The sequence below is a fragment of the Polypterus senegalus genome, chromosome 5 (assembly GCF_016835505.1).
Source record: "Polypterus senegalus isolate Bchr_013 chromosome 5, ASM1683550v1, whole genome shotgun sequence".
In the NCBI taxonomy this organism is placed as follows: Eukaryota; Metazoa; Chordata; class Cladistia; order Polypteriformes; family Polypteridae; genus Polypterus; species Polypterus senegalus.
This window is the reverse complement of record NC_053158.1, coordinates 126,584,453-126,610,153: the sequence shown is the minus strand read 5'-3', so window position 1 is coordinate 126,610,153 and position 25,701 is coordinate 126,584,453. Positions and strand designations below refer to the sequence as shown.

General features: G+C 35.1%; 1 protein-coding gene across 1 annotated transcript in view; it reads left to right on the top strand.

Moving 5' to 3' along the window:
• The window catches only part of zgc:112332 (uncharacterized protein LOC553712 homolog), a 34,879-nt gene extending 12,927 nt beyond the window's left edge, over nt 1-21,952 (top strand). Inside the window, exons 2-7 of the mRNA XM_039753314.1 lie at nt 4,017-4,132; nt 4,923-5,078; nt 8,916-9,020; nt 10,083-10,292; nt 19,034-19,226; nt 20,920-21,952. Coding sequence (XP_039609248.1) covers nt 4,017-4,132; nt 4,923-5,078; nt 8,916-9,020; nt 10,083-10,292; nt 19,034-19,226; nt 20,920-21,022 — 883 coding nt within the window. The 3' untranslated portion in view covers nt 21,023-21,952. The remainder of the gene's footprint in view (nt 1-4,016; nt 4,133-4,922; nt 5,079-8,915; nt 9,021-10,082; nt 10,293-19,033; nt 19,227-20,919) is intronic.
• The last annotated feature ends 3,749 nt before the right edge of the window (nt 21,953-25,701 follow it).

Sequence of the window (25,701 nt, the reverse complement as noted above, 5' to 3'; positions counted from 1 at the left end):
TTCCTTTCAGAGAGCACAAAATTATAATTCTGAGATGCTGCTTCAGTTAACACTGCAGCATCATCACTGCTGAGCCACAGTTCATGTGAGGTTAGAAGTCTATTTACCTAGCACTGACAAGATCATTAATACCTTTCTAGTGAATGCTCTGATATACTGTATAAGGTTATCTTAAAGATCTCCGAAGACACAACTGCATTAAATTTTAGGGCAGCCTGAGATGGTAATAATTATGTTACTCATATTTATACTGATTTGCCAGGACCTTTTAGCTAACTATGATTTGTTGTTATAGTGCTAATGTAGTGCACATATATAGGTAAACCCACTGCAAATGTATCATATTTTAATACAGGTTTATGACTAACATTAGGTGTAAAGCCTGGTAGTCACAAACAATGTATTACCTTAAAGATGTTTTCTGAGGTGATCCTGTCACCGAACCTCTTTGATTGCAAGGCAACACTTCTGAAGAAACACAGCCTCTTCTAAAAAAGATCCCATTTGTCCACGAAGCCAACGTTTTACCTCTTGTAGAAGGCTCTCATGCAGCTGTTCAATGCCAGGGATTCTAGCGCCTAGTGTAAATAGGTTGTTTACAACCTGTTTAATCAAATTATCAAAAGGAATGTGTATTGGCAATGGGTGAAGTAAATGATTAATCATTTGTTTGCCAGTGATATCATCTGATAGCACAAGTGTACTGTATATTCAGCTGTAATATTTGTTTCTCAGATAACTACAAACTTGTTTCTCCAAACTATACATTAAATACATTAAAAAATGCAATGTAGAGGTCCTTGTGTAAAAAGCACAGTCATATGAAAAAGGTTAGGAACCCCTCTCAGCCTGCATAATAATTTTCAGTAATCCCTTGCTATATTGCGCTTCGACTTTCACTGCTTCACTCTATTGCGGATTTTATATGTAAGTATATCTAAATATATAGTGCAGATTTTTCACTGCTTCGCGGGTTTCTGCGGACAATGGGTCTTCTGGTACATGCTTCCTCAGTTGGTTTGCCCAGTTGATTTCATACAGGGGACGCTATTGGCAGATGGCTGAGAAACTACCCAATCGGAGCACGCAGTTAATTTCCTGTGTGCTGATTGGCTCAGATGGAGCGCTGAATTCGATTCTGCTGCGTTAACCAGGAAGTCCCGTCTCGCTCATTCAGCATCAACGTGTTTCGCTGTGTAAAGGGTTAACTTTTGTGCTCTTTTGTATTTATCTTTGGCCATAGTTAATGCCCTTCATTATGGCTCCAAAATGATCTGCTCCTGCTACTGCTTCAGGGGCTGCGCCCAAGCACCAACGGAAGATGCTAACGATTGCCGAAAAGGTAAAAGTTTTGGATATGTTGAAGGAAGGGAATAGCTACACTGCTGTAGGATGCCATTACGGCATCAATGAGTCCACAATTCTTTATATTTAAAAAGGAGGAAAAGAATATAAGATCTACGGCCGCAGTGTCCTTTAACCAGGGTGCAAAACGAGTTGTAAGTGGACGTAATAAGGTGGTACTCCGGATGGAAGAAGCTTTAGGGATGTGGATTGAAGATTGCCGGAAGAAGAACAATGGCGGTGCTACACAGTCGCCTGAAGAGGCTCCTTTAGAAGAGTTGTAATGCTTTCCTTTGTTATGCAGTAAAATTAAACTCATCGTTATCAGACAAGTCGTCGTGTTGTTTTTGGTGAGTAACCTTAATTATTTTCTGTGTACAATACTTAGTACATGTACATATGTTTAGTGTCACTGTACACACATTTTACTGTATACAATTTTTCTTGCATTGTACGTATTTATTGCTGATGGCCTGTCTATCGTAATGGCTGTAACATATGTAATATCGGAGACTCTCAATATCTTTAAAATAATTTTTAGGTTTTACTGTATATAAACAGTGTGTTTACATACATAATTTCAACGAATCTTATCTAATATGTAAGAGAATACAAAGGGTTTTTGCTGTATAACTGTGTGGGAAATGTTTATAAGAGTGTGGGAGAGTTTATAAGGGCTTAAAATATATCAAAATAACCATATGAACATATGGTTTTCACCTTTCGTGGGGGGTTCTGGAACGCAACCACCGCCATCAAGGAGGGGTCACTGTACTCTACTTTCAACAAAAAAGATAACAGTGGTATGTCTTTCATTTCCTAGGAACATCTAGAGTACTGGGGTGTTTTCCGAACAAAGATTTCTAGTGAGGCAGTATTTAGTTGTATGAAATTAAATCAAATGTGAAAAACTTGCTGTGCAAAAATTTGGGTACCCTTGTAATTTTGCTGATTTGAATGCATGCAACTGCTCAATACTGACTACATGCAACACCAAATTCGTTGGATTAGCTCGTTAAGCCTTGAACTTCATAGACAGGTGTGTCCAGTTATGAGAAGAGGTATTTAAGGGTGTCAATTGCAAGCTGTGCTTCACTTTGACTTTCCTCTAAAGAGTGACAGCATGGGATCCTCAAAGCAACTCTCAAATGATCTGAAAACAAAGCTTGTTCAGTATAATGGTTTAGGGGAAGGCTACAAAAAGCTATCTCAGAGGTTTAAACTGTCAGTTTCAACTGTGAGGAATGTAATCAGGAAATGGAAGGCCCCAGGCACAGTTGCTGTTAAACCTAGGTCTGGCAGACCAAGAAAAATACAGGAGCGGCATATGCGTGGGATTGTGAGAATGGTTACAGACAACCCACACATCACCTCCAAAGACCTGCAAGAACATCTTGCTGCAGATGGTGTATGTGTACATCGTTCTACAATTCAGTGCAATTTGCAGAAAGAACATCTGTATGGCAGGGTGATGAGAAAGAAGCCCTTTCTGCACTCACGCCACAAACAGAGTCGCTTGTTGTATGCAAATGCTCATTTAGACAAGCCAGATTCATTAAAAAGTGCTTTGGACTGATGAGACAAAAATTGAGTTATTTGGTGAAGGTTCCATCATGCTGTGGGGCTGTGTGGCTAGAGCTGGGGCCCTTGTTAAAGTTGAGGGTCGGATGAATTCAACCCAATATCAACAAATTCTTCAGGATAATGTTCAAGCATCAGTCACAAAGTTGAAGTTACGCAGGGGTTGGATATTCCAACAAGGCAATGACCCAAAACACAGTTCAAAATCTACAAAGGCATTCATGCAGAGGGAGAAGTACAATGTACTGGAATGGCCGTCACAGTCCCCTGAATTGAATATCATCGAAAATCTATGGGTTGATTTGAAGCAGGTTGTCCATGCTCAGCAGCCATCAAATTTAACTGAACTGGAGAGATTTTGTATAGAAGAATGGTCAAAAATACCTCCATCTAGAAACCAGACACTCATCAAAGGCTATAGGAGCTGTCTAGGGGCTGTTATATTTGCAGAAGGAGGCTAAACCAAGTATTGATGTAATATCTCTGTTGGGAGGGCCCAAATTTATGCACTTGTCTAATTTTGTTATGATGCATATTGCATATTTTCTGTTAATCCAATAAACTTAATGTCACTGCTGAAGTACTACTGTTTCCATAAGGTGTGTCATATATTAAAAGAAAGTTGCTACTTTGAAAGCTCAGCTAATGATAAACAAAAATCCAAAGAATTAAGAGGGTTTCCCAAACTTTTTCATATGACTGTAAGTCTCTAGTAAGCAATTGGGGTGTTTTATTGCAAATGTCTTTTATTTTTCAATAAGTCAATAAAATTTAATTAAGCAATTTTATGTGTCTTAAATATTTTTTGATTACTTTCATACCTACATGCATCAGAAATCTGTCCTCTTGAGTGTCTTGCAAAACATGCTGGTATTTTATCCTGTTTACTTTAGTTCACTTTCAGTATTTCAAAGACAAAATGGGAGAATCTGTCAGCCACTACACTGGCAAAAGTAATTTTGACTACAATCTATGTCTGAAAACATTTGTGTAATTTAAAAAAGAATTTCTAAGTATATGTTGATATAGAAAGAAAATGAGAGACATTTTGTTAAATACAACAAAAGTAGTCTGCTTTTTGTGTCTTTCAGAAACATGTTTAAAGGACGCTGGTGTTCAGACATTAGATTGGATGGGAAGACTGCTATCATAACTGGTTCTAACACTGGCATTGGCAAAGAAACTGCACAGGATTTGGCACGGAGAGGTTTGTTTGGCATGAACTGTTTATCAGCTCAGTTTTGATGTTGAGTTTATTTATTAAAAGCCACATGTAAATGTTTAAAATGGAACACCATAATGCTGGTAACAAGCAAAATGAACCTAACATTAGTTTCTCCATATTGTGAGAATTGCAGGTATCTGCTGGGTCAATAATTCTAATTATGATGAATATTATGTTTAAGAGGAGGTTAAAATAGATTTTATTACTACAAACCTTTTATTTTACTACCACATATGTGTTTGACTTCAAAGTAGATATTTTGACATAATTTTTCCATACTAAGGCAATTTTTTTTTTATTTACCTGTGGCATCTGTTGTTTCTGATAGATGGGATTGATAGTAAATGGTAGTAAAAGAAGCAAAGAAGTCACTTTCAGAATTTCAGACAGAGTAGATGCCTCATTTTAAATCAATGAAAAATGGTTTAGTCATTTAAAGGAGAGGCTCATTTTTTGCAGTTCATGGAATCCTGTGCCTATTGCAGCAACAGTGGGTACAGGGCAGGGAACCAAGATGAGGTGGGATTCTAGTCCATCCAACTCAATTTAAATTAATACATACAGACACACCTACACCAATCCAATTTATTGTCACCAGAGTAAGTTATGTGAGAAGAAAACACATGAAGACATACTCCTATTCCAAACTTGTAACTAGAGAAACGCATCTTGTTCATGCACCTGTATTGTAATGATTATTATTGGTTGTTTGTTTTGAAGTTTCAGTACTTCTGGTTAAAATGTTCTAATAGGTGGTTCTAATCTTTTTCAGGTGCGAGAATCATTATTGCCTGTAGGGATATGGAGAAAGCTGAAGCAGCCAAAAAGGAAATATCCGAAAGTTCTGGAAACACTAATATCCTTGTTAAGAGGCTGGATTTGTCAGACACTAAATCTATTAGGGAATTTGCACAGCAAATTAATTCTGGTGAGCAGAAAACTGTATGGATTTGTCACTAGCAAAGTCAAAATATTCTATCATCATCTCCAATCCAGAATATTTTTTCTAGCTTTATATATACAGTAATATTAATGTTTAATGAGGAACAAAAACTATGCCTGCACTGTTAGTGTAATTTTGTTTTACAATATACACAACAGCCAACAATTTTAGAACACTCCCATGTTTAAAGTTTTTATTGAAATTTAAGCTGTAAGTAAGTTACCCGAAATGGTACAAAGTAAGAGGTTAAAAAAGGTTTGTTACATAAAACTGAAAAATATTGTAATTTTCAGTAATAAAGGTTTTTTTTGGGAACAAATAATTTAACAATTTGCACATTTTCTGCGGCAATAGAAGGTTATTTAAAACTTGAAAGCTGAAGCAAACTATATAAAAGCAGTGTTGAAACAACTGCTTTAATACACCCTCTGTAGCACTGTTTGGAGAGTATTGCACTGTATATTGCTATCATAATAGCAACAAAAAGGGAATTAACCAAGGAAGAAACAGATTGATCATGATAGCCTTTAACAGTGTAGGTCTTTCCTTTAGAGAATTACAAAGAAAACCAAGGTGTCACTGAGTGCAGTTTCCTACATCGTCAAAAGGAAATTAGAAACTGGAGAAAACTCTGAGAGGAACAGAGGAACCGATAGTATGTGTGTGTGCATTTTGGGGGATGTTTAACTATAAAAATATTTAAACATTGGATATTTGTGAAGCAGAAATGTTCTGGTCATTCTGATCACTGATCAACACTGAGAAGAAACCACGCAACCCCAGTATTTTCCTCCATAAAGAGGCTTGTCCTTTCAGTAGATGGGACTCTCATCCTTCCTGATGTAGATTGACCTTTAATGAAATGCTGCCAATAAGGAATATCAGAATCATTGTGTGACTTTAATTCAATGATAAAAAAAGGTTTCATAAAAGTTATATAATATAATATATATAATATAATAGTTTTTATATAACTTTTGGGAAGAATCTGTTATGGTAGGGTCAAAATGGAGTGAGTGAGGTGGGTGTAACAAGCTGGGGAGGAATGGAGTCGGGTATCTGTATGAGTGTTTTAAATAATGTACGAAAAAAGTGCTTTGGAATCGAGAACCCCCAACAAAAATTGCTGCAGTTGCCTCGGTGACAAAAAGCAACCCTCGACAGATGCTCCACTCTTTTTTAATCATGCAGCACATTGGAGATGGCCTCAAAAGAGGTAAAAATATCACTATATACATATGTGATGATATTAAATTCATATTAAATCATTTAACATCTTTTTTTAACATCTGGCAGTTTACTGCTTTCCTTTTGTACCATTTCAGGTTACTCACTGGATTTGAACTGCTTAAATTCCAATAAAAAGTAAAAATATTTGGGGTGTTCTGACACTTTAGACCTTTTGGATTTATATACTAAATGTGTATCCTGGCTTCACCTGGCATATTTCCCAATACAATGGGCCTCAGTTATAGAGCTGTTAATCTGTTATATCTGAAGCATTCTGTACAGTAACTGACTACATTTCTGTATATAAGGGGTTAATATTATTAGTTTACTGGATTTCCTTAATTTTGAATATGTTACATACAATTACCCAGGAGTAAAACATTTGTTCCGTAGATTTCTAGTGATTGATCTAGGCTTTTGTTGATGGTATTTGGAACAAACTGTTTTACAGGAAACTGTATAATTTTGAATTCAAACAGGTAAATAGTAGAAATAATGAAAATTTTGTGTATAACCACATCGTGTAAAAAAACAGCTTCAATCAGAATTGAATGCAACACTTTCTTGTACCATTACAAAGGTTTGGAGGGTTTAGGTAAAAAGAACAAGGGAAAAGAAATAATATTGTGAACAATGTAGAAATGTCCCTGTGCTCCCCAACCTCACCAGACCTGACCTGACAGGTACATGCTTAAATTTGGAATTAGTAGGAAAAAAACAAAAAAAAAATCTGGGTTAATAAAGAGTTGAAAAAGATGCTGCAAAGGAAATTCGATTAAATAGGCTGGAATTAAACAAATCATCAGGACCAGGTAATATTTACCATCAAATTCTTAAGGAGGCTAGCAAGTACATATATAAGCCATTGATGCATATTTTTAGAAAGTCACTACGCACTAGAAAATGGCCAATATATCATTTTATAAAAAGGGTGACCAGGCAGATCCAGGCAAATATAGGCCAGTAAACTTAACATACATCACAGGTAAATTAATAGGAAGAATTATTAAGGATAAGATTGAGCAACACATGGCAAGAGCAGTTTTACTGAACAATCTGCATGGGTTCAGAAGAGGGAGGTCATGTTTTACCAACATGCTGGAATTCTATGAGGAAGCAACAAAACAATATTATCAGAGTGGAGCATATGATATAATTTATCTTGATTTTCAGAAAGCATGAGAGGTTGGGCATCAAACTAAAAGAAGTGGGAGTTCAAGGTGTTGTGTGTAGATGGGTGCATTATTGGCTCAGACGCAAGAAGCAGAGGATTATGTGAAGAACCCTATCAGAATTAGCTGATATCCTTCTGATGTAAATGATTTGGATAGGAATATAAATAACAAGCTGGTTAAGTTTGTAGTTGATATCAAGCTAGGTGGACAGGCAGATAATCTAAAATCCATTGAATCATTATAAAGAGACTTGGACAGCATGCAGGCTTGGGCAGATTTGTGGCAGATGAACTTTAATGTAAGTTAAATCCTGTGCAGTAATGTTAGGTTTGAACATACATTGGGAGGTCTGAAAATCACAAATACAACTTATGAGATGGATTTTGAAGTTGTAGTGGACTCAACACCATCAACTGCCAGACCGTGTTTAGAAGCCATTAAGAATGCTAATAAATTATTAGCTTATATAGCACGATGTGTAGAGTACAAGGACAAAAAGAACTTAGCAGAGCTAGAAAAAGTCCAGAGAAGGATGACTAGGCTGATTCCAGGGATACATGGGATTACTTATGAGGAAAGGTTAAAGATGCTGAGCCTTTTCAGTTTAAGCAAAAGAAGATGAAGAAGTGACATGATTGAAGTGTTTAAAATTATGAAGGGAATTAGTACAGTGGATTGAGACTGTTATTTTGAAACAAGTTCATCAAGAATACGGGAATAGAGTTAGAAACTTGTTAAGGGTAAATTTCATACAAACATTAAAAAGTTTTTCTTTACACAGAGAACCATAGACACATGGACTAATCTACCAAGTAGTGTGATGGACAGTAGGACTTTTGGGACTTTCAAAACTAAACTTGATGTTTTTTTAGAAGAATTAATTAGATAGGAATGGCGAGCTTTGTTGGGCTGAATGGCCTGTTCTTGTCTAGACTGTTGTAATGTTCTAAAATTAACAAACAACAGTGAAACCATTCACCTTAATACTCATGGAAGAAAAAACAAAAGCATGCTTCACAATAATGAGAAAAAATGACTTTTTAGTAGTTATGATATAAAAATGAGTCACTGGAGATCTGTAGTTGTGAATCTGAAATATCATCTACACTGTTCCCAATTATGTAGCCACCCAAGGTTTCCAGCAGCTTCTGGAATGCCTTCTACACCTAGGTATTATAAGAATAAATGGAACAAATAAAAACTCTGGTGCTCCTCAAAACACCTACAGTTACAGCTTGTGACACTTGTTAATTTGGTGGTATACACATTTCAGATTTCAGAAACACATCTCTGAATAGCTGTGAGTAGCCTGTCTTAGCAGCTCTAAACTGTGTTACCCATTAAATAACTGTTTACAGTAGAACAGTAATGCATTAATGAATATATATTTATTCATTTGTTTGTATTTAATCTTTAGAAGAGAATCAAGTCAACATTCTTATTAACAACGCAGGAGTTATGATGTGTCCTTACTCAAAGACTGCTGATGGCTTTGAGCTACAATTTGGTGTCAATCACTTAGGTAAGTGATATATAGTAAATTTTGGTATTATTGTGATTACTTCTTTTAAAATGAACGATAGAACACATTACAGTAATATTGTGGTGACTCTGTGTTTCTATGACTTATTTTTTCTTAATTTAATAACCGATCCTGCAGCTTTAGCTTTTTCCCAAACATACCCTTGCACTTTCATTCTAAATCTTTATTCTTTGTCAATGAAATTATTGATGTACTGGTTCATTTCACCATTATAGCCTAGGAGTCGTTGATAATTGAATTTTATGTTATTGCTAAGCTTTGGCTTGTTGGATTCACATGGGGTTGAGTGATAACAGAGGATTGGTATATGTTATTTTGTCTCTTTTTATCCCAAATGTATAAATTAATGGTTTCTTTCATTTTCATGAGGTCTATTTTTCTAAGACACATTAGATTGTATATCTCCTACATAGAGAAGTTACTGCAAGACCAATTATGACTCAGTAATGCAGAAGTCAGTGACTGTAACTAGTGGTGATATTTATTGATAGTTTCCAAGGCATTCCACATGAAGATACATTATAGGAAAGTGGCAAGGAAGGACACTTGGCAGGAAAGAGCCGATTTTGTGGCAAGGATATATGTATTTCTATCTAGCTAATGCTACATATATGTGTCAGAAGTTTTCATGATTTGCTGATCCTCAGCTGTAAATTCTTTGCCTTAATGCTAAGTGATATGCAAGGCAAAATTAAACACTGAACACCAGCGAGGTCAAATAATCCCTAGTATAGTCTATGGTAGTGGTATCATTGTGTTATGAGACATTTCTCAACAGCAAGGAGTGGCAACCTTTTCTCCATTTACCAAGGGTGCATCACTCCTTAAAGTACCTTGAGTCTGTTTAAGGGGTATTTAAACTCCCAGTCTTGCTACTGACATTTTCCCTGTATTTTCATGGGTTAGACCAAGCAGGTTGATAGTGGATTGAAAGATGGAAAACTAAAACATAATATTAAACTCTGTTGAACATGTATGCCAAATTTGAGAGACATCAATCACTAATTGTTCCATTTGTTTTGTTTTATTTTCTGTTCTCAGGACACTTCTTACTTACATATTTACTGATTGACATTATAAAAAAATCAGCACCAGCCAGAATCATTAATGTCTCCTCCATGGCACATAAATGGGGTAATATAATGTTTGAGGATATAAATAGTGAGAAAAGTTATGATTCCTTGAAAGCCTACTCTCAAAGTAAACTTGCAAATGTGCTTTTTAGCAGAGAACTGGCAGAAAGACTTAAAGGTAAGTTATTTTGTTAGATTTTTCTCCTGTCAAATGTAAAGATTGTAATGAAGAGCATTTCCTTTGCTTGTGTTGTTTTATAACCCATGTAAAGTATAACAATTTTTCTTTTTAATATGAGCTACTGTACATGGCTAACTCCTGACAAAAGACAATAACATGTCTGATTTAAGCTGCTAGAATTAAATGCTCACAAACCTGATTATTATTTATTATTATTATTATTTAAGTTTTAAATTAATTAATGGATCACAGAATTTTATTTTATCTGGAAAATAGCAGAATACACCACATCTTAGGGCTAAGGAAATAGATTTTGAAAAACATTCTGTCAAAAAATGTCTCATGATAGGTCAATTTATGTTCAACACAAGTAGAAGGACTTCAGAAGACCTTTTGAAATGATGGTGTTTGGATTGGACCAACTCAACTCAACTCGATCAACTCAAGTCTAAAATAGGATAAAGTTGACTACTGTTATTAATCTTAAATTATTAAGTTTATAATGCAAAAAATATATTTTTAAATAGATATTCTGCTATCTACATAATATCTAAATATTTTATGAAATATTAGTTACACCATTGTTTGGACAGTATGCTTACATTCACTCTCAGATTCATGAACCACATTGCTATATGGAGACAGCTTTGTGTTGTTTTCTTCACAGAAAAACTTTTGATAGTACTGCTACAAACAGTTGACTGGGAATTTTAGTGGTCAGCTGAGAGAAAGCACGAGAGAGAGAGACAGGTTTATGCTTAATAGATCAACTCGCAATGCTTAGAATATTTTTTTGATTCAAAATAACTTAGTGTGAAATATGTAAAAGATTGATATCTGGTATTTATGTAAATTAGTTAAACTCTCCAAGGTACATTAGTGATTTGATTTGCCATCAAGAGTGCCTTTTGAATGTGTTAAAGAGGAATATTTAAAACTGGAAGTGAGAGTGGCTACTTGGAAAAAAAAACTTAATAGCTTTTTGATTGTTCTGGCAGCTCAAGTGCTTCAGCATGAGGATGAGGGATCTGATTTTTTTTTTTTTTTAATTCTTAAGAAAATTAAAATCAATGGGTTGAGAAATCTAGGGATTAACCTTTTTTCTTTTTGTTTGAATTCTTAAGAAAATCAATATCCTAGGGTTGAAATGTCTAGGGAGTTCACTGGTTTTTCCTCATTTTCTTTTGGAAGACACAGCATGTAGCTTCCTTGGTATTATAATTACCCCCGAGAAAATGAATCAAAACATATTTTTTCTTTTCAACAAGGAAAATATTGTATGTGTAACAGAAACATGCAAATACCAAAATGTCAACATAAATGTATGTTAGATATGTCTAATGTCCACTGCTGCACTGATGTAGATTTTATACATGTCCTTCTTGTGATATGTTTTGAAGCCTTTACCAACGTACCGCCCGATCTTGCAATCAGGTGTTGTAATTATTTTTGTTTTGAGCACTTTTCTTATATTTTTTTGTTGCTTATGCATGAAAAGGTAGAATGCTAGTGCCTGATCCTCATGATTGACACGGCCCTTGTGGCTTCCACATTTGCTTGACACAAACAACAGTTTTTGCATTGTGAACAGTGCTTAGGAGGCTAACATATTTTTTTTATCCTATCACTTGATTGTAGTCATTTTGCATTTTTGCTAGTTAAATACTGGACTAGGGTGAAGGTTCCCACAATTGAAGTCACCAGCTATGCAGTTTGGTCATGTAGTGCCGTATGCATCAGTTTCACAATCAATGTCTGATGAACAATTCCCATTGTCATCACTCTCTCTTAATGCAACTAATGGTTGAGTTTCCATTTGTTTTAATTAATTTATTCAGCTTTTTGTTTCTATGCCACTGATTGTTTTGGTTGAAGGTTCTGTTGCACTCATGAATAATAAAGAGCTACCATAGAATGGCAAAACACATATTAATATTCATAATTGTTTTACAAGATGATTTTTTTATTCATTAGATGGTAGCAGAATACAGTCCCAAATGTAATTGGGGTTTAATGCTCTACATCAGGTCATAGCAGGTATCTAAGAGACAGGCTGTGATCGTACAGAGTTGTCAATAAGCTTTTCCAGTTAAAAGGTTAGGTGGAGAATGGTTTAGAGAGAAGATAAATGTATGAGTTAAAAAGCAGAACTGACTGTTGGAAAAAAGGTTGATCTTTATAAATGTTCTAACTGAATGTTTAAGGAAATAGACATTCTTGTACTGTATTCTGCTATGTATATTTATTGGTTGACAGATTTTGTGCTCAGAGAATAATCTGGACTTTAAAACCAACAGATGAAAAGTTTGAAGATGGAGGCAAACAGAATTTATTATTAAGTAATAATGTTTTTGTTGTATAAAATTTGGGGGATTTTTTTCTTTTTCACTTTTCCATACATGGAGGAATTACTGTTTTCATGAAAGGATTGTGTTTTTCCCTTTGAAACCCCGAAGTAAATTTGGATAGCCAAATCCTTGTAACAACTGTGTGGTACGAGGTCTGTGGGGAACAATTTTGTGGACACTAACATGAGCATGAATAGTCAAATTCTTAGGAGATTTTGTTCAAATAACTTGCAGTTATTATTCTTAGGAGCTGATTAGGTTTTGGATGCATTCCTACTATACAACTTCAAGCTTTTGAAGTCCAATGTTTTTATATAAATACCAACAGCAGGTAAAGAAGTGCTTAGAAGAAACATTTTTGTAAAATTTCAGTTCAATATAAGGTTTGAACTTTCAGCTTTTAAAGTTCATATTTTTGCAAATGCAGAAGTACTGCATCTTGCATATATTTTAATACATTCAGATGTTGGAGAAAATCATATGCTGGCCACATCAGTTTCTTGTAGGAAACTTCATTTTTCACTTGTCTATATTGAGGTATTTTCATTTTTTGTGACCAAAATTAAAACTTCACTATCAGTAGAACAACTGTTTGTGAAATGTCTTTATTTTTAACATTTGATCCCAAACCACTCTTTTTCATTACAGCTTCTCTGAAATTTATAATCAATTGAATCATATACCATTCTGAGATTTTATTCAAAGCAATATCCAAGCAGCTCACTTTCATAACTCACTCCCATTATCAACTATAGACTCTTTACCACAAAGTATTATACTTATAAAGTACTTGCAAAATATACATAGGTTTAAGGATGTGATGCTCACTCTTTATAATCTCATTGGTTAGGCCTCATCTGGAGCACTGTGTACAGTTTTGGTGTCCAGGTTACAAAAAGGACTTAGCAGCACTAGAAGAAGTTCAGAGGAGAGCAACTAGGCTGATTCCAGAGCTACGGGGGATCAATTATGAGGAAAGATTAAAAGAACTTTTCAGTTTAAGCAAAAGAAGATTAAGAGGAGACATGATTGAAGTATTTAAAATTATGAAGGGAATTAGTACAGTTGATTGAGACTGTTATTTTAAAATTAGTTAATCACAGTGTTAATTTTGACAATACATTTTGATTTAGTCTTAGTCTTCTGACTAAGTTGCATTTTAGTTTGAATCAAATTTTAGTCATTTAATTATTATTAGCTTTAGCCTAGTTTTTTAGTTGACAAAAAATGAATTAATTTTAGTTGAGATAAATTTAAATCGGTTTTAGTCGACTAAAAGGAAATTAGTCAAATAGTCAAAATCAGATGAATATCTTGTTTAACAGATGAATATGCATAGAATATGCTGTACCTCTAAACTGTTATACTAACATGTACATGAATAAGCCAAACTACATGTAGTGATTCTTGATCATAAAATGAAGAGTAGGTGTAGAAAGGATTTACTCCTAAAGGTCTTGGTCAGATAATGACAGGTCTGGTCAGTCATCACAGTTTTCTGGACTTCAACGTGCTGTAGTTATGCCGTGTGATAGACGGCCAGGAACCCTGCCCCGCCGGGATGGCTGGAGGAAGGATGGACCGGGAGAGCGGCACTTCTCTTCCCTGGTTGCCTGGACAGTCCTAGAGCCCTGGAGGACAGCACTTCCGCCACACGAGGAAGTGCTGCTGGACCAGGGATGGTGTACGCCTGGAGTGCTTCCGGGTGCAAGGGCACCACTTCCGCCACACTGGGGAGTGCTGCCGGAAGTTCATCATCGTGCATCTGGAGCACATCCGGGGCAGGATTAAAGGGGCCATCTCGCTCCATTTGAGGAGCTGGAATCGGGTGGACGTGAACAGAGCTTGTGAGAGAGGAATGGAGGTAGCCGAAGGACCAAGGACTGCAATAGTTTGTAAATATTATAATAAATGTGTGTTTGGTGGACATTGTGGTATTGTGTCTGTCTGTGGCCGGGCTAGCTGTTACAGCTGCTATAAGATTTTACCAAAAAAAAAAAAAGGCTGTACTAAGCAGCACACATTTCCGCACAGGGTTCATAAAGAATGAGATCATCATTGACTCTTTGATTTATCTGACCTTGTGCACATTTTAAATTTATTCTGATATTTTTTATTCAAGTGCAAAATACTGCTTAAAGTAATACTAAAAACAAACATTTTTAAACTTTGTTACTGCTTTGCTTTGTGGAAATTCACAAATACAAATGTTATCTGTAGTCAATTAATTGCAACTAAGGGACTCCATTACATTCACAAATATACCATTCTAATATATGACATCATAAGTGCTTTTACTACGTTCTTCACATTTTAGGAGTTAAGTTCATAAACCTTAGTCTGCTCTCAGAAACCAAATGAATAACACAAATTTAGTGTTTGCAGATCAAATTTAAGCCATGACATGAGTATATCGTATTAATTGGGAGATGCGCTTCAAGCACTGAAATTCTAAATAAATTTTGTGTTGGTATTAACAAAGGAATTGGCTCATTTCATCTATGATGTAGACAAGACAAATACCCACTTGAAACTTGCCTCAAAATTTAATTGCTATGACTGTTTCATCACTGCCACTGTGTCCAAATGTGTAAGTGGATTCATGTGAGGTGGTTTCACTGGATGGATGCACAGATGAACGTGTAGATGTGCCCATTACAATTAAAGAATGAATGTGACGCTTCCATTCTTTTATCAGGACTGTGTAGAACACTATTAAAAGCCATTAAACCCTCTGTCATTTCATAAATTTGTAAAAAATGTGTGACACTACAAGCTAAACACTTAAAACTCACATCTGAGGCAAAGTGCATCTGATTGCGCTCTCAAACCTGCACAAATCTGTTTCTTAAGTAACTTGTAAAAGGATAAAACTGGCAATAACAAAATCCTGTGTATATCTGTGTGTTACATACCTAGGCATGAATCTCAGGATGGCGCGCCTCTAAAAGCCTCTCAGGTTTGTGGTGTTCTTGCCAGTGAGCATCATTCCACATGGCTGACACTGGGTTTTATTTTCGTCTGCGTTGTAATTAAAGTTGGTCCATATGTTAGACGTTGGCCGTCATATTGGAGCACAGTGGAGCAGGGTTCCAGTTGACGTGATGATTTCCAAATGGTGCCCAAACTAGTAATATCTAATTACTAGTGTGTAAACAAGTTTTTAAAATTGTACCACTGCATTCATGCTCTGCATTTGTAGGTGGACCATGTCATGTGTGATAGAGATGTTCAAAGAGCTTCATATGGCTCATTGTCCAATAGTCTGTGTGTAACATTTTTGTTTTGTTTAGTTTTCACTGACTATGATTTTAAAAGCATTCATCTTAGTTTTTGTCATTAAAGGCAAATTTCTATTTATTCTTTGTTCTGTTTTTGTCACAGAAAAATGTCTTTGACAAGTATTATTCATCTTAGTTTTTATTAACAAAATTAACACTGTTTCATCAAGTACATGGGGATGCAGTTGGAAAATTGTTAAGGGAAAATGTACAAACATTCTGAAGTTTTTCTTTACACAGAGAACTACAGACATATGGAATAAGGTACCAAGTGGTATACAGTAGTAATTTAGGAACTTTTAAAACTAGACTCGATATTACTTTGGAAGAATTAATTTGATAGGGCTGGTAAGTTTACAGAGCATTTTGATGAGAATAAATTCTTTAGATATATTGCGGTTATGACAGAAATGGTTCCTTACTAGAAAATATTAAATAATTAACCTCACTAGAAAATATTTAAGTAATTAAATATTGAAAAGAGAGATAATAAATTCTTCCTCAGTCTATGGGAACTTCCTTTAATTCAGCTCACAATTATACATCGTACAATGACTACTGACTTTTTTAGAGTTTACATGGATTAGACCTTAGGCCAAATGGGGCATCACTACATTGCTTAATAAATACTGTATTGTAATATTGTTCATGCAATTAAAATTCAACAATCTAGCAAACGCAGCCCTACTAAGCTGCCAAATTAAGCACTTGTGTAGTGGTTCTTTCATAAATACCTTGTCAAATACCTTTTGTAAATACCTTGCAACACATCACTCCATATCCTCATTAAAACTAAAAACTCAATCAAAAAGAAATAGAAACTTTGAAATTGTGTTTGCCATTTGTAACATGGACATCTAACTGTTTTGCTGATTTCTTAGGATTGGATTAATATACAGTATACATAAAATTTTAATCAGGAATTGATAGTTAATCTAGAATGTGTGTGTGTTTCAGCACATGGAAGGAAAACCAGTTTAAGAGAAAAACTCATGCAGACATTGAATTGTCAATCTAAAGAAAGTAATTTCCGAAAACATAACCAATGTTTTACATTTACTTTCCTAACATTGCTCTTGTAGCACTTTTGCTTAATTGGTTTTCCATGAAACCAGTGCAGATAAGTGGGGTTGGGAGGATATTGCATTAAATGAGATTATCTAAGGCCCCATTCTGACAAGCAATGTGTCATGCATTTTCCATAGGCAGTATCATGCACAAAGGAAAAAAAGATCCAGATGGAGCATCCTATTGTACTAAGAAAACACATTTTATTGCAATATCTTCAAATTTCCAGGAAGTTGTCTAAAAAAAGTGTTATCATGGGATGAAAAATAAGGCAAATACTAACATTCATAATTTTTATTCACATTTAAAACACCATCCTGCCTGAGGATAAACATCTGAACATGTTCTAAATGATTTAGAGTGACATATTTGAAATTCACTTCAAAAAATAAACGCCAACGTCTCTGTTTACAGGAATGAATGATACTACCAAATAAACTAATTTATTTTGACTCTTGCAGGATCAGTGCTGCAATTTTGTGTCACACTGGGAGCAAACATTCCTAGGGGACATGCACCCAACATCTTTTCATACAGTATCTTTAATATTGCACACTTTACTAAAGATATTAAATTAATATTATAGAGATAATACATCATTACAGTTCTTAAAAATTCAGTTGCAATAGCATGTACCCTCTAGATATGATGTGACTTTTGAATTTATTCACTGACATTAAAAGACTTGAAATCTCAACAGCCTCAACAACGATGCAAATGTGGAGTCATGGGAACTGAATAGAAATTTATCAAAAGGATAAAAGTGTTTGAAACTGCTTGCCTGTTCAAGTTAGAAATTCTGACATCATTTGTACAATTACATATAAATAACAGATTTAATCATAACATTTTAAGTTTGTTTTTGATAATGTTATATTTGAAAAGTTGTATTTCTGTGAACCAGATATTTGCCCAAGAGATTTACATGATTAACTATTTTGGGGTCCTTTAGGTGGTTCTTCATAGCTCTGAATTAAGGAATGTACCATTTATGTGTGTACTGATTTGAATAATAGAAAGGAATTCAATCTATAATATGTAAATGAGCCTAACTGATAAAGAGAGAGTATGTTAGGCTAGATCAGTTTTGCCAAGGAGAACTCAGCTGCTCATATGGCAAGGCTTCATAACTTGATGTAATAAAGGATGTCCATATTGAATTTAATTTGTAATGATGACTCAAGACTGTTATTTAGCAGGGACATTGCTTCATTGTAATTTGCTATATACACCAATCAACCACAGCGTTAAAACCACCAGCCTAATATTTTGAAGGTCCCCCTTGTGCCACCAAAACAACTCTGACACATTGAGGCATGGACTCCACAAGACCCAAGACGGTGTCCTGTGGTAGCTGGCACCAGGACACTAGAAGCAGATCCTTTAAGTCTTGTAAGTTGCGAGGTGGGGCCTCCATGGAAAAGACTTGTCTTTCCAGCACATCTCACAGATGCTCGATTGGATTGTCTGGGGAATTTGGAGGCCAAGTCAGCACCTTGAACTCTTTGTCATGTTCCTCAAGTCATTCCTGAGCAATCATTACAGTGTGTTTGGGTGCCTTTTCCTGCAGAAGGAGGTTACTGGCATCAGGAAATACCTTTGCCATGTAGAGGTGTATGTGGTCTACAGCGATCTTTAGATAGGTGATATGTGTCAAAATATCATCCACGTGAATACCAGAACCCATTTTTTCTCAGCAGAACTTTGCCCAACACTGCCTCCGTCAACTTGCCTTCTTGCCATAGTGCATCCTGCTGCCGATCTGCATAAAAAAAAAAAAAAATGTGATTCATCAGATGAGGCCACCTTTTTTCATTGCTCCATGGTCCAGTTCTGACATTCACATGCTCATTGTAGGCACTTTCAGCATGGACACTCTGACCAGTCTGCAGCTATTCAGCCTCTATGTAGATGTTAATAGGCATATTTGTTTGCAATATACAGTCAAGACTATAATCACAGATAGGAATGTAATTATTAATATGCTCGGGTTCCTCAGAATTTAATTTAAAAAATGTTCTTTTTTGTATATTTCTAACAGGTTTTAATATCAATGTGTACTCTTTGCATCCTGGAGTTGTGAGGACTGAGCTTGGAAGGCACCTTAGCAGTGCTTCACAGTTTTCTATGAAGCTGATGCGACCATTTACTAAGTCATCAGTAGAAGGTGCTCAGACTTCCATTTACTGTGCTGTTGCCCCAGAGCTTGAAAAAGAAACGGGTGCTTATTACAGGTACTGTTCAAAATCTATATTTAAAAAAATAAATAAATAAAAAAGAGAAGAATAATGGAGATATCCAGTAATAATGCATGTATGTAGCATATTGCAAACTGTAACAAGAAATAAGGATAAGGAATCAGTGGAGATGTTAGGTCATCAGTAGTGCTATTTTTTAATGTCTGCTTTCACTGTTAAGGGAAACTTTAAATTTGGTAATACTTTTATATTTTGTGAGCTCTTACACTTTACATAATTCAAAAGAGTGTACAATTAGTTAACTTTGCAGCAACACATGGGAGATTATTCAAACGTTTTGGTAGTGTCAAGTTTCTTGAATGTATGTAGTGAGCCGTAAAGTGTTGATTTTGAATATATACTGTAAATTATTCAACTTTCTTCATGTTACGTTTTCCCAGACAACAGTCCTTACAGATTTCTATGGGAAATAAATCTCCACTTTAATTACTTTGAGCATTGGAAAGCCACTATATTAAAAAAATGTATTCTCCTCATTATAGAGACTGTGGTTGCTGAGTTGCTTATCTCATTGAAGCAGAATCCAGCAGACAAGGTAAACCACATGAGTTTACCTCTAACACGGCACCCTAAAGACATACAGTACCATTATGCATTCATGTAGTCAGCTTTTTCCAAACTTGATGACAATCAACTCTAAAAATAAATAAATAATAGTATATATAATCACTGAACAGTTTTCATAGCAATCTTAGCATGGCCAAGGTGTATTTCTAAAATCTTACATTAGTGTGCTGTCATTCAAATCAGAAACTCTTCACTTTCATTGGAACATACTTTTTTATATTTACCTACCATTCATTTGTCGAACATCCACAGCAAAATGGAAATTATATGTATGCTTTTGATAATTTCCCACTGCTCATAATTGAAAGCATAAATATCTTTGTCTAGTCAAAAATGTTGCTTGCTGACTTTGGGAAGTTTTTCTGTACTCTTGGAATGAAACACTTTCCCAGTTCATAGTGAAAGATGCGGAAGTACAACTTGAAACCATTTCACTACATGCAGTCTTTGAAAGAGTTCCCAGTATCTCTGTTTACTTAAAATTGAGTGGTGTTCCAATTTGCTCAAAAGAAAACAAACAAAATAATTGTTCTTAATTTACTTTATATAGAGTTCAGCTCTCATCAGAAATCGTTCAGCTATAAAACTGACTATACCTACAACACCATGCCTAAATAAAATAGAAAAAAAATCTTGTTTACTTTAAAAAAAAAAGTCTATATTTTTGCAATTTAATTGCAAGAACTTGAAAAATAGTCAATCAGTTATACAAACAGCAATTTTATGAACTTTTTACAGTTTTAAACTACATTTTCTCTACCTGTTAAAGTTATGAGGTTTTACGCTTTAAGAAGATATCCAGCATACAGTATTATATACATTATTAATAAAGACAGAGATTGCTAATTTAGTTTGTATATTGGCATCAACATTCAAATGAATATTTATTTGGAGAACTTTTTATGTGTATACATTGTTGATAAATATGAATACAAAAGCTTATTTACAATTATTTGTTTTATATAGAATGTATTTTCTATTTATGTTTTCTCAAATGTCATGCAACCAATGTTTATACTGTATTTATGTTTCCATACCTAACTGGTAAAGTACTCTTTTGCTAACGTAATATTATCTTTTTATATATATTTATGCACCACAGTGACTGTGCTTCTACGCCCTGCTCAAGAAGGGGAGCTGATGACCAGCTTGCAAAGAAACTATGGGACTTGAGTTGTCAGCTATTAAAAATAACATGGGATTGAGCTGTGAGGATTGTTTAACACTAGGCGGTGTTGGTGATGTAACAAGACAATTGCAATTACTGTTTTAGCAAATATTTTAGTAACTGTTCAGTGGAAGAGCATCAGCAACATGGAACAGGTTCAACTGGAGCCTCCTCAGTGCCTTTGGACTACCAATTTAGATTTCCATTAATAATTATTGTGATATTTTGAAATGTGTCTTTTCTTTTATTTTTTTATTAATAATTTTTGCCATGATTTGTACATATAGTACATTTTTGGTATACAGTATCTTCCCTTGGGAGCTGTTCTATTAATAATTTGATTAAGACACTGAACTGTTACCTGCAAAGTTGCTTTATGTGTATAATGGATATTTTGTTTTAGTTTGCCAAAAAACCCAAGGCTGATCATTAATTACTTTCTATGATTAAAATAATTGAACTACTTTAAACATTTCACTAAAATTAGGAATGTTTTTTGATTTGCTAGTTTTAATATTCAGTGTATAATCATGCTAACTGTCTTCAACAAATCAAATGTGGAACAGAAAAATGTTTCCCACACTACAATAAGTGCATATGCAAAAACTAGAAAAAAACAACTTCTTAAAGCAGGAGTTTTGCTTTTCTAATTTAGCAAAGAAAAAATTCTGTCAGAAAGGTAAGCAAAATTTACTTGACAAGATTTCTTAACATAAGCTAAATATTCTAAAACATAGATTTCTTAGGAAGTCTATAAATCTTACATTAAGAAAAAGATTTTAAATGTTTTGATATAGAAAAAAAACTTTTCACTCTCATACATTTCATTTTTATCATGGTTTAATTTTCAGCCTTAGATTTAATTATACATTTTTATTTATATTTAAAATAGTTGTGGTGGAAAAATCATTACTGAAATTGTGTACATTGAAAAATGAATTAAATAAAGTTCAACTGCCAGGTTTTATTTGACTGCTAAATTTATTTGCCTGTTAGTTTTATATACTGTAATACAATAAATACTGGGTACTTTTAATTTTTTATTTTTCACCAAATTTATCAAATGATAAAGGAAGTTTTAAAAAGACAAGTAGAAAAATTAGGTATTGTTGTGAAGTATGTCATTTTCTGAACACAATAAAAAAGAGAGGGCATGTATGGGACTTGTTCCTTTGAGGGCAGCTAACATAAACGTAGCAAGAGTTATGAAGGAGCTGATACTTAAGAACTGAGTTCATATATGCTAATAGTAATGTGGTGAAAGTTGGGTCAGTGAAGTGCCAGTTTATGTCAGCATCAGCAAATAAAAAGTTTTAAACACAGTGAGCAATAAAAAGGCATTTTGGATTGACTGATATTTAAATAAGTAGCCAGACCGTGAAGGTAATAGTGAAACTAATATAGTTGGCTTTGATGTGGAATTACATGGCCATGGTGTATTGCAAGTTTCAGAACATGACAGGCAGCTTTATAAGCCATCTGAAGCTATTAATACTATGCAGTGTACCATTGCTAAAGGGTTAGCATAGTGTGTTAAAATTTTACCTTGGTGTGTCATTTATACTGCAAAAGGAATCACTTCCACAGAATATTACTTTTAAAACCTTCCTAAACATGTCAGTGTCACAGAATCACACATAAGAAAAAGAACCATAGTATCAGGACACAGAACAGGAAAACACAGTCAGTTAGAATTGTCTGTGCTTCATTACAGCATTATGTAAAAGTAAATGTTGAATAATTCTGACCATAATAAACCTATGCCTTTTATATCTACAGTTAGCTTTTTTGCCATTTGATATTTTAAACTTTTTTTTACATTTTTTTTATGGGGCAGTGGTAGCTCTGCTGCATCGCAACAAGAAGGCTGGAGGTTCACGTCCTGGGTCGTTCCTGCGTGGAGTCTGCATGTTTTCTTTTTGTGTGTGTGGCTTTTCTGGGTGTCAACAGAAACTTCAGAAGAGTGGCTACCCATACTGAATAGAATTAGATTAGCGCTTTCCTAGGTAAAATATCCAAGTTAGAAAATTCACATTATAAGCAAGGTATATCTAAATTAAAACAGATTGCGAACCAGAAATTACCAAAGTCTTTTGACTTCTTAACACATGAAGTGGAAGGTTTGAATTCCCCTTGGCATCACAACCCATGATGGCTTTCAGACCCTTAAACACCAGGGGCCTCATGCATAACGCCGTGCGTAGAACTCGCACTATAACATGATGTAAGCACAAAAGCCGAACTGTGCTTACGCACAGAAAAATCCAGATGCAGGAATCTGTGCGTACTCCAACTTCCACGTTCTTCCGCTACATAAATCCCGATCAGCATGAAAAGTAACGCTCGTGCACGCGCTTTATGTAATGCCCCAACTCCTCCCAGAATTACGCCTCTTTGAATATGCAAATGAATATAAATTGCCCTTAAGCTCAGCCTTCTGTGAAAAGACCATGGGAAAAGCACGGGAGAAAATATAAGAATTTCAGCGACTACCAAGTGGAGGCAAAGGAAAAACATACTATTTGTTCAAATAAACTGTGGTATAATCAACAAAAGGAAGTTGATCGAGTGACATAGCGTGTTGGAGAAACTTGAACGCTTACGTTCACAAAATCGCACAGTGCTGGAAATAAAAAAGAAGTCACATATCAAAGTCGCCGTGAAAAGGCGAAGTTGTAGCCCACTGTCTGAGTGTCATATGAAAGCTTATTAGGGTACAGAGAAAAAAAGGCGCACAGTGGGGGAAAAAGCACGAAATGTCAACTTCAATCTCGACATTTCCACTCTAATGACAAAATAAACTATGTGATTAAAGTAGAACATCATAAACTTCATCTTAAAATCGTTTAATTAACCAGTTTCTCAAATCACATCGTAATTAAAGTAGCATGTTAAATGCTTTGTTTTGTATTTGATCTTCTATGTGCTCTATGTGTGTGAATCACTACTTGCTTCTTAAACCGGCTTTCTTCCTCCGACTGGACACAGAATCCATTACATTCGTGATATTACAGCTCTCTGAATAACTAAAATACTGAGATGTATACGTGATATCATTTTTATGATGATAGGAGTTAAAGCATGTTATTAAATATGAGTTTCACGGCACAGTGATATATGTATATACGCGCTTTATAAAGTGGCTCCGGTTGTGCGATATTATAACTGTAGTGCAAGTTTACAGTGGGGTGATTGTACTTATAAGTACAAACAGTTCTACAAGGTGCCATTGATTAAGTGCATTTAAAGTTCTTGGGATGAAACTATTTCTGAACAGCAAGGTCGTACAGGAAAGGCTTTGGAACATTTTGCCATGGCTGAGGTAGCGTGTGCTTGAAGCTGTATACCGATAATTCTCTTTCTGATCAGCTGCTGTGATTCACACTCAGATACAGTGATATAAATACTCAGAGTGGTGCAGTGAGAGTAATATGGAAAAAGATGATCTGCTGTGGCAACTCCTAACAGGAGTAGCTGAAAGAAGAAGAAGAAGAAGAAGGTGCATTGAAAGTAACAACGCTAAAGCAGTTATGGTATTTGGAATACTATGGCTATTCCCTGGACCAATATATTGTTACAAGTTAATTACAATCAGATGCATTACACTAATAAACAATATGCGGTTAGTTTCAGTGTATTTATAAAGCCGCGTCAGGAAAATAAGGTGTAACCACACAGGACCAGTAGCACTGCTTTGACGCTGGGTGCCGCCAGTCTGCAAAACCGAGCGGAGAACTTGCGTACGACAAGGTATGAGGTACCGTGGAAAAGTGCGTGGCTTTACGCCAAGTGTAAGTTTTATACATCGCGATTTGAACATGGAAAAGTTCTTACGCAACATTTCTGTGCGTACGCACCGTTTATACATGAGGCCCCAGTTGTGGTTCAGTAAACTGTAAAAAAAAATAAAAAAAGTATTGATTTTTCTCTCTATAATCTATATTATTTTATTTCATAAATTTGACAGTTATGCCACCACTGGCCTGCCAATTATACAATTACCAGATTCTATCGGCCTCAACGGTATCTGATGAACTTAAAAGTGGTAGCAAACACCGTAATTAAAAATACTGCAGTTGTTCTGTTAATAAGATTAAATTGCAAATTTTAAAAATCATTTTTTTACTTGCAGTAAGAGTTAAGCAGCTACCTTATGTGATCTCTTCGAACAAATGCCCTTAAACTTGGCCCAAAAAAAGTTAGAAGTCTCAAGTCCCTCTCAGCACACTTCAGAAACAAAAAAGCTAAGAGCTTTCAAACTTTTGAAATTTAAAGTTTAAAATATAGATGTACCTGTTTTAAGGACAATGTTTAGATTAACATCAAAGTATACTTCGTCAGGGATTTCTGTTAAATTTGTGTGCTATTGTCTTTTTGCAAAAATGTGTGTATCCATCCATTAACCAGTCCACTATATCCTAACTACAGGGTTACGAGGGTCTGCTGGAGCCAATCCCAGCCAACATAGGGGCACAAGGCAGGGAATAAATCCCGGGCAGGGTGCCAGCCCACCGCAGTGATGTGTATATAACATATATAACATTTTAATTCGTTATATCCATTGGAGAGTGGAGGGTGAACCATTCTTACAAAAACAAAAAGTTGCAGAGTTTTAATAGAAGACATAGGGACTGACAGCTAGAAAGCAGTTAATCATCCTATTGATTGTGAAAAAAGCAAGAAAACTTAACAACATATCAAATGTTCACAGCTACA